This window comes from Tursiops truncatus, chromosome 5 (assembly GCF_011762595.2).
Source record: "Tursiops truncatus isolate mTurTru1 chromosome 5, mTurTru1.mat.Y, whole genome shotgun sequence".
NCBI lineage: Eukaryota > Metazoa > Chordata > Mammalia > Artiodactyla > Delphinidae > Tursiops > Tursiops truncatus.
In genome coordinates this window covers 117,728,311-117,741,693 of record NC_047038.1, presented here as the reverse complement: position 1 = coordinate 117,741,693, position 13,383 = coordinate 117,728,311, and the positions used below count along the sequence as shown (strand labels likewise).

The following is a 13,383-nucleotide window of genomic DNA, read 5'->3' as shown; positions in this document are numbered from 1 at the left end:
ACAATGATAATGAATCTGAACTTGGGGACGCTGGGGCCAGGGTAGTGAGTGAAAGGTGGTCCGAGTCTCCTCCGAGGGTCCAACCACCTGTTACTCACCGAGTGCACGTCTTTCCCAGTGACCTGACGGTCTGTGGGCGTAGAGTGGCAGGGCCGGGTCTGAGCCAGGGCCCGAGTCCACTCGGAAACTTTCTCTGTGGGCGGGTCCGACCCGCTCACCCGGCGACCTCTTCTCTGAGGCCCTGTGGGCCAGTGGGCAGCTGTCAGGAGAGGCGCTCTGTGATTGGCAGAGGAGAGCAGTGATTGGCAGACACGCCGGCCGCTCAGCGGGCCGAGTCGGCGCCGCGTCCTCCTGACCGCGTCGAGAGTGGAGGGCAGCCTGCGGCCCCGCCCCAGGCCCCGCCCCTCCCCTGCCCTCGTTGTGGGCAGAGCTCTCCCGCTGCCACTGTAAGCGGCGCCGCCCGCTCGGTCGCGGTTGCTTCCCTTTGGACCCGGTCCGTCCAGCTCCTCTCGAGCAACTTTGCAGCGAGCTCTGAAGCCCAAGGGCGTCGCGGCGCCGCGTGAGGCCTACTAGCGGGCCGGTGAGTACTTCACGGCAAGGGGCGGTCGCAGGGTGGGCTGGAAAGAGAACCGGGAGCACCCGGAGTTGCAGCCCGCCTCGGCCTCAGTTTCCCCATCTGAGCGGACGGGCGGCTGGTACTAGTGTCCCCTGCAAGTTCCCCAGAAGTTGGAGGGCCGGGGTCCCGTCCTCTCCGCGACGCTCACGGTAACCCCTGCCCGGGCCTCGATCGCGTCTTCCTTCCGGGGTGCGCGCCCCCTCGTCCCCAGTCCGGGCACCCCGGGCATCGCGGGGCACTGCGCGCTCCGAGCACCGTCACACCCGCGAGCCTGGCTTAGAAACCACACTGCCGGCGGGAAAACCGGCCTCAGAGGCAGGCGGCTTGTGGCGCTGGCGAGTGGAAGGGGGCGCGCCTGCCCTGCGTCCCACAGCACCTGTACCGAGTTGCCCAGTCATGGCCCTTCCTCCGCGGCCGTCGGCTGGTCCTCTAGGACTCCGGGCCGCCCTCAGTGCCCCCGAGGCCGCTGGAAGCCGCCTGGGCCTCCTCATAGGGGCTGCTGTGTGTGTGTGTGTGTGTGTGTGTGTGTGTGTGTGTGTGTGTGTGTGTGTGTGTGCCTGGGCCTCCTCATAGGGGCTGCTGTGTGTGTGTGTGTGTGTGTGTGTGTGTGTGTGTGCCTGGGCCTCCTCATAGGGGCTGCTGTGTTTGTGTGTGTGTGTGTGTGTGTGTGTGTGTGTGTGTGTGTGCCTGGGCCTCCTCATAGGGGCTGCTGGGTGTGTGTGTGTGTGTGTGTGTGTGTGTGTGTGTGTGTGCCTGGGCCTCCTCATAGGGGCTGCTGGGTGTGTGTGTGTGTGTGTGTGTGTGTGTGTGTGTGCCTGGGCCTCCTCATAGGGGCTGCTGGGTGTGTGTGTGTGTGTGTGTGTGTGTGCCTGGGCCTCCTCATAGGGGCTGCTGTGTTTGTGTGTGTGTGTGTGTGTGTGTGTGTGTGTGTGTGTGTGCGCGCGCGCTGGGGGTTCACTCCCCAAGCGGGCACGTGCCCTCCTGAGGGGGCAGATTCTGAGGCTGAAGCCCCCACTGCCCACTTAGAATCTGTGTAGCAGTTACTCTCCCCCTGGTGCTCCTCAGTAAGGCATGGCGAGGGGCAGTGGCAGCCCCTGGGCCCTGGCTGGTGTGAACCTGGCCCTCAGGAACATCAATTTCTGTTTTGATAGATGGAAACTTTCTGGGGAATCTGACTTTTGGGCGTGGTGGAGCTGAGCCCTCTCACACCATTTATTGTAGTTGATGTTAAGAAATTCCGAGGAACTAACATTTGTACAGTATTTGGCCCTCCCAGTAGTCTTAGGGGTAGGAATTATATCCCTATTTGACCCATGAGGAAGTTAAAACCCCACAGCTGATCGTGCAGAGCCTGGTGGGAAACCTCTGCCCCCGGGCAGGTGCTGAGAACCAGTGCCTGCCTCTCCTCGCCTTGGACAGTGACCCCTGGCACTTGGCCCATTTGTAAAGGGCTTTCGCTTCTGCTGTGATGCATCACTGAGGGAACGATGCCCTGGGTACCCACTGTGCTGGCTGCCTGACCTCACTGCAGACTCAGTGAGGAAGCCACGCCAACAGAAACCCAGAGGCCATGCTCTCCACTGCCCGTCCTGTCAGCTCTGTCTCCGAGGGGCTGTGATTCTCACTGGAGCCCCTCGGCATCTGATCAGGGATTCAGAAGAACGTTCCTTTATATACTTGCTCCCCCAGCAAATGGACCTTTGCCTGGACACAGGAAAGTTTGCTGGGAGACCACATCTCATCTTCTTTCCCAGGATGGAAGGGTATGTGGAGGACTCCCCACTCAGGCCTCCCCTGCCCCTCCCAGGCCAGGGCTGGACAGGCCTTTGGGGCTGGTCACAGAGGGGAACCTAGTTCAGTCCCTGACCCCCAAAATGCCTGTGCTGTGGGACAGAGACCAAATCCTGGTCCACGATAGTGGTGGTAAGAATTACGACAGCTAGCTTGCTCTACGCCTCATATGGCTCCCTCCCCTCTCCCAGGTCCCCTCTCACAAGTGGCACCAACACCATGGCCCCGGGGCACAAATCAGGCCCCATTCTGCTCCCCCCTGCCCACATTCAGTGGGTGTTGCTTCTGTTTCTCCTGGCCCAGGAGTGCACTCAGATGCCTGCCCTCGGCCAGGCCTCCTCACTTTCCCTGGAAGACCACCCAGCTCCCTCCCTGGTCTCCCTGGGCCATCCCCATACAGCCCTGATGGTTCTTTAACGGCCACTGCCCTACAGCACCAGCCTGCATTTCCTTCTGCCCTAGGCTCAACCCCACACTAAGCCTGGCACTTGTTCAGGCCCTCGGGACCTGCCCCAGGTTCCAGCTGCCCGCTCAGCCTCTTTTCTCCTTCCTGTGCGCCTGCCCCAGAGTCACTTCCGCATCTTCCCAGCCATGTTGCCTTTAAGCCATGTCCGTTGCCCTTTCTCCTGGGCAGTCCCTCACTGAAATGCCCACACACCTCCATTCGTCCCTCCCTTCACCCTTGCCTGGCTCATGTCTGCTTGTCCTAAAGCTTTAGTCAAGGCCACTCATCCAGAATCCCCACCCCGCCCCTTTTCCACCGCTGAGTGTGGCCCCCTTCTGTGCTTGCAGCCCCCAAGAGCTCCCTCTTTGTGGTTGTCAGTTTGGGTGTCATCCTTCCCATCTGGACTGAGTTCTCCAAGGCAGGTCCTATAGGATCCTCTCTGGGGCCCGGGAGACCCAAGTTGGGGCCCGGCACAGGATCGGCCCACAGTCCATACGCGCTGACCCACCCCAGCCAGGCGAGGAGCATTCCCAGCTTATTCCCGCTTAGTCCTGGGAACTTGGCACATTGGGTGGAGCCGGAATGTTCCTTGGTTTGGCCCTTAATACTCTGGGGCAAAAATAGGTACCTCCAAGGGCTATGTGCCCTTTTCTTGAGGAGTAGCCCTGTGCCAGGCTGCTGGGCTATCCAGAGCAGACATCCCAGACCCTGGGAACCCCTGGGCCCTCTCCCTTCAGGCTCAGTCACAGACGGGTTTTAGAATAACATTTTGTGGTAATTCCAAAAACCTTGCACGTTCATTATAGAAAATTAGGGAAGTACATTTAGAAAAAGAATAAAATAAAACTACCTGTAGTCTCTTCACTCAGACATAGTATAACCATTGTGGGGGCATTTTCTTCCATCTTTTTGTGCACATGAATTTTGTTTTCATCCTAAATAGGCTCAGATCAATAGCTCATGCTGCTTTAGATCCCACTTAACAGCGTCATACAAACATTTCCTTATCTTTTTTTGTTTTGTTTTGTTTTGTTTTGTTGCGGTACGTGGGCCTCTCACTGTTGTGGCCTCTCCCATTGCGGAGCACAGGCTCCGGACACGCAGGCTCAGCGGCCATGGCTCACGGGCCCAGCCGCTCCGTGGCATGTGGGATCCTCCCAGACCGGGGCACGAACCCGTGTCCCCTGCATCGACAGGTGGACTCTCAACCACTGCGCCACCAGGGAAGCCCAACATTTCCTTATCTTTAAACGTTCATATACAGGTCCTGGTTAACAGCTATATAGTAGCACCATCTGGAGGGGCTGTGAGTTTCACACCTGCCCTCTCTGGACGGTGCTGGAAAGTACAGCTGTGATGGACACCAGAGAGGTGCTCTGTAAGAGCAAAGGCGTGGAGGTCCACGGTGGCACATGGATGTGGGGGAGCAGCAAGTGGGCTGAATGTGAAACCGTGGGCATCCCTGGTTTTTCCCCTGGTCTGGGATCCTGCTGGTGGAGGCTCCGCTCAGAGGGTGTGTGAACATCCTTAAGGCTTCCCATGGGGGCTTGTTTCAGAGGTCGGGGTGGCCCCCCTGGGGGGACAGCAGAGTGGGGCCAGCCTGAGCAAGGGTTAGAGAGCTTGGGCTGAAGTCCGCGTGAGATCAGTCTCCGCATGTCAGTAGGTGTATGATCCTAGCAGCCCTCTCAGGGGGTGGCAGCCCCTCAGCCGAGCTCCGTGATGTTGGCCTTTTGTGTTTTGATGGGATAAAAATATGCCTGGGTGCTCATGTGGAAAGAATGCCGGCCACTCTGGTTTTCTGGATCTTACACAACGACAGGTTCCAAGCCATTGCTCTGGTCGTGGGGCGGCAGTGTGGATTGACTGCCCCACTCGTAGGCATCGGAAGAGTCTTGGAGCTGGGGTGGAGTGGGACGCTGATGCTCTCATCCTGCAGTCAGGAGTCTGGATTCGGGATTCTGGGGCCAGGCTGGAGGGAGGGACCTGCTTCCAATCACACAGCGAGATGGGGCAGGCTCTTCCCCAGCCGGGCTCCTTCCCCCAGGCCAGGCTGCCTCGGGTATACCGTGCAAGGCAAGCAGGCAGGTATTCTGAGTGCATGAGATGTAGCCCCTGCCTTCAGGGGCCCCAGTGTCACAGGAAAGAAGACAGAAAAGAAAGCGCCAGACACCATGCGGGTCCCTCCACCGGGAGATCACCTGTGATCCTCCCTGTGACCCATCCATGGCAATGGATCATTTCGTTTGTTTTAAAATAACAAGGCCTTTGATTCAAAAAGGGTTTGGCCAACTCTCAGGGAACCTGAAAATTAATCCTCCTTTATTCATCCATTCTCACTAAGCAGAGATTTTACTTTAAACAGTAGTATTTTGATTGTAATGTGACATGCCTAATACTTAGCCCAACAGGCCAGCCAGAACCTGTGTTTTCCTGAAATTCCAGGTCGGAATTTCAGGCTCCATGTGGTTTGTCTCGGGTCAGCCAGTGACCCACACAACTGGGTTGTCTGCTAAATCACCGGCTGACTTTCCCCGCCCACAGCTGGCCACCTGCCCAATGGGTCTGCACGTGCAGGCAGATGACGAATTTCACAAAAGTTGCCTCTTTGTTTGGTTCCGGGAAACCTGGTGTTTGGAAATAGCACCAAGCACTGTGTTGGTTTCCAAGCAGATCCATGTGGCTTGACATGCTTTTGGTTTGCAGCCAGAGGGATGTTTTAAAATAAGGGCTCAGTCCCTCTGAGGGAGGAATGTCCAGATTGAAATCTCCAGGGTTCTTTGGCGGACAGAGATCTGATCTCTGGGACCCATCTCTAGTAGGAATGGAGCAGACCTGGTTGTGTAGCCCCGGGGAAGTGGCGTGTGGCGCCTGGGGCCCCCTCCGACTCTTGCTGTGTCAGCAGTCTGCAGACACGTGTCAGGCAGCCACTCTGGCAGGCTCGGGGCAGTCTCAGAGCTTGGAGCTGGGCACTGGGGATGCCTGGGAACCTGGTCCCTTGTGGCCTCTGGTCTCATGTGGTCCTCACAGTGTCCCCAAGTGTAAGACGATTGTCCCCATTTACAGTTGAGGAAACTGAGGTGCAGAGAGGGACGTGGCCTGCTCAGGACCACAGAGCTGGTGGACACAGCCAAGCGCGACAGCTACGACGGGTTAGTCTGGGAGCCAGATTCCTCATTGCCGGGCTTTCCCTGCTCTGTGCTCATTTCCTCATCTCAGTGAAGAGGATGGATATGGCCCTGAGGCTGCGGTGAGGGTCATGGGATCCTTGGGGATCCCCCGCACAGTGCACGTGGTCCCGACTTCTTCAGGGTCTGTGTCTGATCCTGGTTCCCTGGCTGGGGAACTCCTAGAGCTCTCAGCTCCACGGTCTGGGGCTCATGGTTGCCCTTAATTGTGTCAGTGGTGGTTTTTGCTGTTTTGCTAAATGGCATTATTGACTAATGGAGCCCTTTCCCCTGTGGTAGACGCTCTGTGCTCGCCAGTCTGTTCCAGTCATCTCTTCTGACACACCAGCTTCATGGTTTCCGTCACTGCACATCTAGTGTGTGTTCACATCTGGTGCATTCGTGTTCCCTGATATTTGTTCTGTGGTTCAGGCCTAGCGTGGAGGGCTTGGGAGGCGGGCAGGTCTGACTACATCCTGGCTCCAGGGGCTGTGTTCCCCCCTTCTCTTCCCCTCCCCATTTCGCTCCCCCTCTCCCCTCCCTTCCCTCCTCCCCTCACCCTCCCTATCCCACCTCTTCCCCTTCCCCTCTCCTCACATTTATTTAACTTTCACTCTGTGCCAGTGTATTCATTCCCTAGGGCTCATATAAGAAAGTTACAGAAACTGGGTGGCTTTAAACAATAGAAATTTATTGTCTCATAGTTCTGGAGGCAGAAGTCCGCGATCAGGATGTCGGCGGGGCTGGTTGCTCCTGGAGGCTCTGAGCGAGAGTCCTCCCTCGCCTCTCCTGGCTTCGGGTGTTGCTGGCGATCCTTGGCATCCGTGGGCGTGCAGCTGCATCTGTCTGACCTCTGCCTCCTACTTCACATGGTGCCCTCCTCTCTGTGTCTGTGTGTTTCCCTCTTCTTATAAGGATACCAGTCACTGGATTAGGGCCCACCCTAAGTCAGGATGATCTCATGTCAAGATCCGTGACTGCATCTGCAAGGACCCCTTCTTCCAAACAAGGTCTCCTTCACAGATTTTGGGTGGACGTACTCGGAGGCCAGCTTTCATCCCAGCACAGCCAGGCACTGTGCCCTGTGTGGACCATCTCACTGAATCCTCGCGACATTCTACATCCCCACTTCTCAGATGAGCACACCCGAGGTCCCGTGGCTCATGCCTGGTGAGGCAGGGACCCAAGGCCTTGAGACTTAGGGCCCGGCTCATGCCTGCTGTGGGACTTGCCCAGCCAGCCGGCCTTGAGTGTTTCCTCCCTCGAGTTCCTGCTCTGTAAAATGGGAGTGTCTTACGGGGGCTGTTGTGAGGTTGAATGAGATCACATAGAATGCTGGGCAGCCCCCACCCTGTTTCCCTTGTCCGTCCCCTCTCTTTACCAGAAACTAGAGGCCAGAGCAGACTGGGCTTGGCTGGCCTCCTGTGTCTGACCCTCTGCTTTTCTCACTGCAGAATGGCCTCCGGTGCCTGTCCTCCGAGCCCCTCTGGCCCACGGTCTCCACCGCTGCCACAACAGCCCCAGGCCCGCTCACGGCTCAATGCCACCACCTCGGTGGAGCAGGAGAAGAGTGGGACGCCCCGAGCTCCCGGACCCCAGGTTGGACCTGGACGAGATGTGAGAGACACGACTGCCTCGGCCATGCCCCAGGCCTCGCATGCCAGGAGCCAAGAAAGGGTGGATGGAACAGGTAAGGGGATGGGGCCTGAGAAGCTGGACTGTCCTCCCCCGGGGGTGTTCTAGGAGCAGGGTGAGCACCCGAGTCCTGGCACGTGGTCCAGACACCCCTGCGAGGTTCCTCCTGCAGGGCACCCCTGTGGTCGGGGGCCCACCTGCTCCACTCAGGGCCCCTCGACTCTCACCTTGCAGCGGGCTTTGCTCCTAAGTTCACAAACTTGGGCTGCAGCAGACTTCACGTTTCCTTATTTTATTTATAATCAAAAGCACTAGCTCCCACCTGCTCAGGGTCCCCACCAGGCACCGTATGGGGGGAGGTGGCAGGAGGAAGTCTTCCCCACCCCAGCTGGTCCCGCCCAGCACTCGGGGCAGCCCATGTTGTTCCCTGTCCACCGTGGCCACTGCTCAGGGGCCATTCAGTCAGGCAGCTCTGCCCGGTCTGGGGGCCCCACGTGGCCACTCCCCCTGGGGACTGGCTGCCAGCCTGCAATATGCCTGGGCCCAGGCCCAGGTCCCCGCTGCCCTCTGGACCACCATCCTCCATCCCCAGGCCAGGCTTCCAAGGGCTTACCCTCCCCCCCAGTCCACTTCTGGGCCTCCTCAGGTTTCCACTCTGTCCCAGGAGGCACCTCCCAGGCGAAGAGATGAGACAGTGTGAGGACCCGGGTGCGACGCGACAGCTGGTTGTGGTGCTGGCAGCCTTGCTGACATTGGGGGAGGGACACCAGGGTTTGGTCTGTCCTCTGTCCACCTGCTGCTCACTGAGCACGGCCCTTTGCTGGCCCTGAGTGGCCATCGGCAGCACAGGTGAGTCAGGCCTGCCCCCTGTCTCCAAGGAGTCCACGGTCTCATGGGGAGCATAGAAGTGGCCCTGGGCCTGGCGCTGGGGAGGTGGGGCCCTGCTCTGTGGGAAGAGATGACGCCTGAGCAAGAGTGAGCCTGGGGAGAGGGCACAGCACGGGCAGGGCCAGCGGGAAGAAATGGCCTCGCCGGGGGTGGACTTGGGGTAGAGAGAGCCCCGGGCCTCCAGGTGACGGGGTGGCAGCGAGGAAGGAAGGCTCGGATTGGTGATGCTCTCGTGTCTGGCCTGCGATTTGAGCTACACCAGGAGTGAGCGGGGGCAGGACCAGGCAACGGACTGTAACAGGAGCCTTGTGTGAGAGGCTCCTCTGTGCTTTCGGGGCTGTTGTAGGGAAAAATCCTCAAGTCTACTGTGAGTTCCAAGAAAGGGAGGATCCCTGGACCTCTGGCTGTGATATTTGGGGAAAACATAGCTGGTATCGGCGTTACTTTTTCTAATAATCCACCGAGTGCTTCTCAGTGCGTCTGTCTTATTCTCACAGCGACCAAACCTGTGAAGTAGGGACCTTGGCTCCGATTACAGGTGCGGCGATCAGAACGGAGCCCACTGGGGACATCAGGTCTAAAAGCTCTGTGGGTGGTGAAAGCCCTGTGACTTCTTTCCATGGATCACCGCCCTCTCCTTCCTGCTCACCGAGACCATCCCACGTTCTTCAAATCCGCCTCCGCCTTCCCTGTTCCCCCACCTCCCCTTTGCCACATGGGAACCTCTGCCCAAAATATGCTATCGCCATCTCCACCTGTTGAAATCCTACCCAGCTCTCAAGGCACTGCCGCCTCTTCGACTTTCTGACCTCCTCCCACAGCAAGAAAGACATGTGCTGTCGTAACCGGACTCACACACCCACGGGCCTGCACGCACACACGCACACATCCAGTGGGAACGGAAATTTCCAAAACCATACTTGTCCTTAGTGTGTGTGTTGCTGTCTGATAGTCTCCATTCTGTTGCTTTTATTTAAAAACAAATGCTGCTTGTGGGCAGTAAAATTGGTTCCGTGACCTTCTGGGTCGAAGTCTGTAGTTTGAAAAACGCTCTGTGGTTTGGTGCCAGTGCACCCCAGCCGGGACTCTGGAGTACGTCTGTCCACATGAGCTGTTTATTTACTGAGTGTCGGGGCCATGAGGTGGTGCAGGAAGATGGTGCCGGGATGGCTGAGGTGGGACGCTTGGCTGGGCTGGTGGCCTTGAGCTGTGTGCCCTTGAGGGAGTTGGGAGGCCTCGCTGAGCCTGTCTCTGTATCTGTAAAGTGGGCGCAGTCATACCAGCCATGTGGAGTCCACGTGCTAGGACCCTGTGCTCTGAGCATGGCACATGGGGCGAGGTGCTGAGTCAAGGCCCCTTGTCCCTTAGGTGCCTGCCCGGTGGCGCAGAGAGCGTCCGTGCCTGGAGCTCGATGTGTTTCGTGGATGTCATCAAGCCTCCTGCCCCCCGAGCCCATCTCATTTCCTATTCAGGCTTCTCCTGGGGTGTTGCCTCGCATGTCGGGGCAGCCTTCCAGTTTCACGGCCCCACTCAGTCCCTCTTGGGCGACCGGTCTCAGTGTCAGCTCCAGGCTCTGTGTGTCTGGGTGTAGGGGCTTCACGTGTGCGTCGGATTCTTCTCTCCCCCAGGAGGCTGTTGTGCTGCAAGCTGTGCGTGCGTGCGTGTGCGCACGTGTGCATGTGCGCCCACGTGCTTCCTTGTGTCCTGCACGAGGCAGGACGCCGTGACTCTCTCGGCCGCCGCTGCTCCAGATGCTCTGTATGAGTTAGGGAAGTCCCCGGCCGCGCCCCGCCCTTCTCCAGCTCGCCCAGCCTTGCCGTTTCGTTTTCCCCCTTGAGAAGCCGGCTGCCTGAGGTGAGCACCCCCAGCTCAGCACTGCCCCTGCCCCATGCAGGGGCCCCAGACCCGTGGTGGGGAGCGTCTGCCATGTGCACTGCAGACCTGGGGGCTTCACGTGACCCCTTACGGTAGCTCGAGAGGGAGACTCTGTTCTTGTCCCCATCTAGAGATGAGGAAACTGAGCCATCAACTTACCAAAGCAGCCAGTGCTGAGTGATGGGCACAGGGGTGATCCCAGTCTCCTGTCCCACGCTGCCCCCATGCCCAGCGGAGCTGCAGGGACCTCCGAGCTCTGGGTGAAGAGGGCCTGAGCTCTGCGGCTCCATCACGCTGGACTAGTGCCTGATTGTCCCCAGAAACACGCCCCACTGGGCTCTTCTGATCTCCATATCTCCTTCAAAGATCACTGCGTTCTCTGCTTCGTCTCCAAGGCCTCTGGGCAGGCCAGGGCCTGATCTGGAATCTCTGTCCAGCCACAAACACCCCACAGCTGTGGGGCCAGGAGACGGGGGCTGGGAACGCACTTGGTTTCAATCTGGGTGAAGCAAAACGGCCTCAGAGGACGGACCAAGTCAAGACTGCCAGTTTCAGATAAGAAGAGTCAGGAAACACATGTGGTCTCTGTTTGGCTTCTGACCCCGAGGGGAGGGGCGGGGAGCACTGAGCAAGCGCTGGGCCAGTTGGCACCCTCGGGGTCCCGGCCCGCCACAGCTGGGCCCTGCTGCCTCACTTCTCTCTGTGGCGTCACTGTCACTGAATTGGACACAGCAGGAAACGTTCACCCCAGTGTTGACTGAGGGCCTGCCTGCTCAGCGGGTGCAGGAGACAGTGGGCAAGGCAGGCAGGGCCCGCCGCCACGTGCAGGGCACAAAGGGCTCCCAGGCTGATGGCTCTGGGCAGGGGTTGGACGCAGGGTCAAGAGGTCGGCCAACTGAGTGGGGTCTCAAATGGTCGGGATAAGGAGAATGGGTGTTCTGGGGAACGTTAGAGGATTTAAACCAGAGGAGCGGCATGACCTCTGTTACGTGGAGATGACCCGTGGGAGCCGAGGCCAGCAGGGAGGCCCGTGGCAGGTGGAGAGGCCCCCGGAAGCTGGGCTGACTCCAGGTCTCTGGCTGGAGCTGCCAGGTGGGTGCAGGGCGTGGGCGGGGCAGTTTCCCAGCGGGGTTCAGGGCGGGACGGCGGGATTGGGAAGGTCAGGAGACGATGTGGTGCGGGAAGGGATGCGGAGCGCTGAGTCCCTGCTGTCCTGGGGACAAGGCCACAGCCACAAACGACGCGCTCTCTCCTTGTCCGGTCAAGGTGCTGGCTAGTGAAGAGTTAGGGAGTTTTGTACACGCGTTATTTTATCCTGACCCTGACTGAAGCCCTGGTCTGTCTGGTTGTCAGGCCATCACTCCGATCCCCTCACTCCAGGATGACCTGTCGTGAGGACAGATGGCAGGGGCGGTGAGGCTGTCTCCGGCCTGGTGGTTTCCTGGGACCTTTGGAAACTTGGCAGCATGCCCTTCATCCCTTACCTTTAACCTCCCCTTTGCATTCCAAGTCTTGGGTGTCACCTCTTCCAGGAAGCCCCTGCCATCAGGATTGATGATGCCTGGTACCTCCGCCGCCCCCCTGAGCCTGCACTGCTGGACTGTGATTGTCCCCGTCTGGCCCCTGGGCGGGTAGGGGGGGCGGGGGTCCTGCCTCCTTCAGCTCAGTGCCCTTGGCTCCTGGAGCTCAGACTGGCCCGGGGCCAATGCTCAGTAAACGTCTGCTGGGTGAGTGATGATGGGCAAGGTCCATGACCACTGCTTGGGCCTGTGGGAAGCTCAGACCTCCTGCCCGGGACCCCCGCCTTGGAGCTTAGCCAGCCCCTGGAAAAGACGGGGTCGCAGGGATTGTCCTCCTTGTGTGTTCATGAGAACCAGAGTCAGCATCACGAAGGCTGCTGGGACAGCCCCTGGTGCAAGGTGACCCAGCCGCCCACAGCGATGAGGAGGACACGTGGGATGCCCTGGGGCTCTTATCACCTTTCCCTTCACCGCAGCCCACGTGGTGGGTGTCAGGAGAGGACCAGGGACTCTAAGGCCTAAGGCCTTAGGGAGCCTAAGGCCTTGTCCAGGGCCAGCGAGTGAGGCAGTGGAAGGGCAGCAGCTCCTAGAGACAGGAGTATGGCATCATAGTTCCTGTGTGTTTCAGATTGTGCTCTTCTCTTAAGAGCCTTTGGCGTGCGTTCAACCATTTAAACAATGTGCTCCAGCAAATCTAGATCTCAGCAGTTGTGGAGAATGGAAGCCAGCTTCTCTCTTGCTCTCAGCCATCTCTGGGGAGCTGGCAGAGCCCTCGGGACTTCTGGGAAGGGACGCCTGAGGGCTCCCCAGCCCACGGCCCTGGGGTGGGTGACGAGTGGGAGCATGACTTGCTCGCCACTCACCTTTGTCTGTTTCTACTTAGAACCTGCTCAGATCAGGGAGGTGAGCTTGGCAGTTCAGTCTCCAGGCCAAGAGTGTGCTGTGTTCCAGGCCCTGTGCAAGGATTTGGGGAGACAGAGATGAAAGCTTGAGACCATTCCCTTGTCGGTCCCCTGTCCACCCCTCCCATCTGTTCAGCTTTTGCTGAGCTGTGTCTGACACTGGGGGATGGAGATGGGTCAGACCTGCGGGACACAGATCATCTCCGTAAAGGCTGGTGGGACCGTGAGAGACGCAGGAAAATGGAGATGGGCTGTGCTGGGGGGAGGGGACAGCATCCTGGGGACTCTCCTCCCATTTCATGACAAAATGAGCATCAGTTACTAATGCGGTGTGGTGGATACAAGTCTCTCAAATGCGTGGGATCCACAGGAGATAAATAGTATAAAGGAGGGGGTGTGCTGGTCCTCTGTGGATCCTCACAGAGGTGAGGAGACTACCCAGGGCCATGCAGCTCTGCCATTGCCGTTTTGTGATTGATAGAAAGACTTTCAAAAATGAGCTAGAGTCGGGACACTCTCAGTTGCTGGTGATGTTGAAACCCGATGT

General features: G+C 58.7%; 1 protein-coding gene across 1 annotated transcript in view; it reads left to right on the top strand.

Moving 5' to 3' along the window:
• The first annotated feature begins 421 nt into the window (after positions 1-421).
• WFS1 (wolframin ER transmembrane glycoprotein) overlaps positions 422-13,383 on the top strand; it is a 30,037-nt gene continuing 17,075 nt past the window's right edge. The window contains exons 1-2 of the mRNA XM_033857355.2: positions 422-580; positions 7,471-7,706. Coding sequence (XP_033713246.1) covers positions 7,472-7,706 — 235 coding nt within the window. The 5' untranslated portion in view covers positions 422-580; position 7,471. The remainder of the gene's footprint in view (positions 581-7,470; positions 7,707-13,383) is intronic.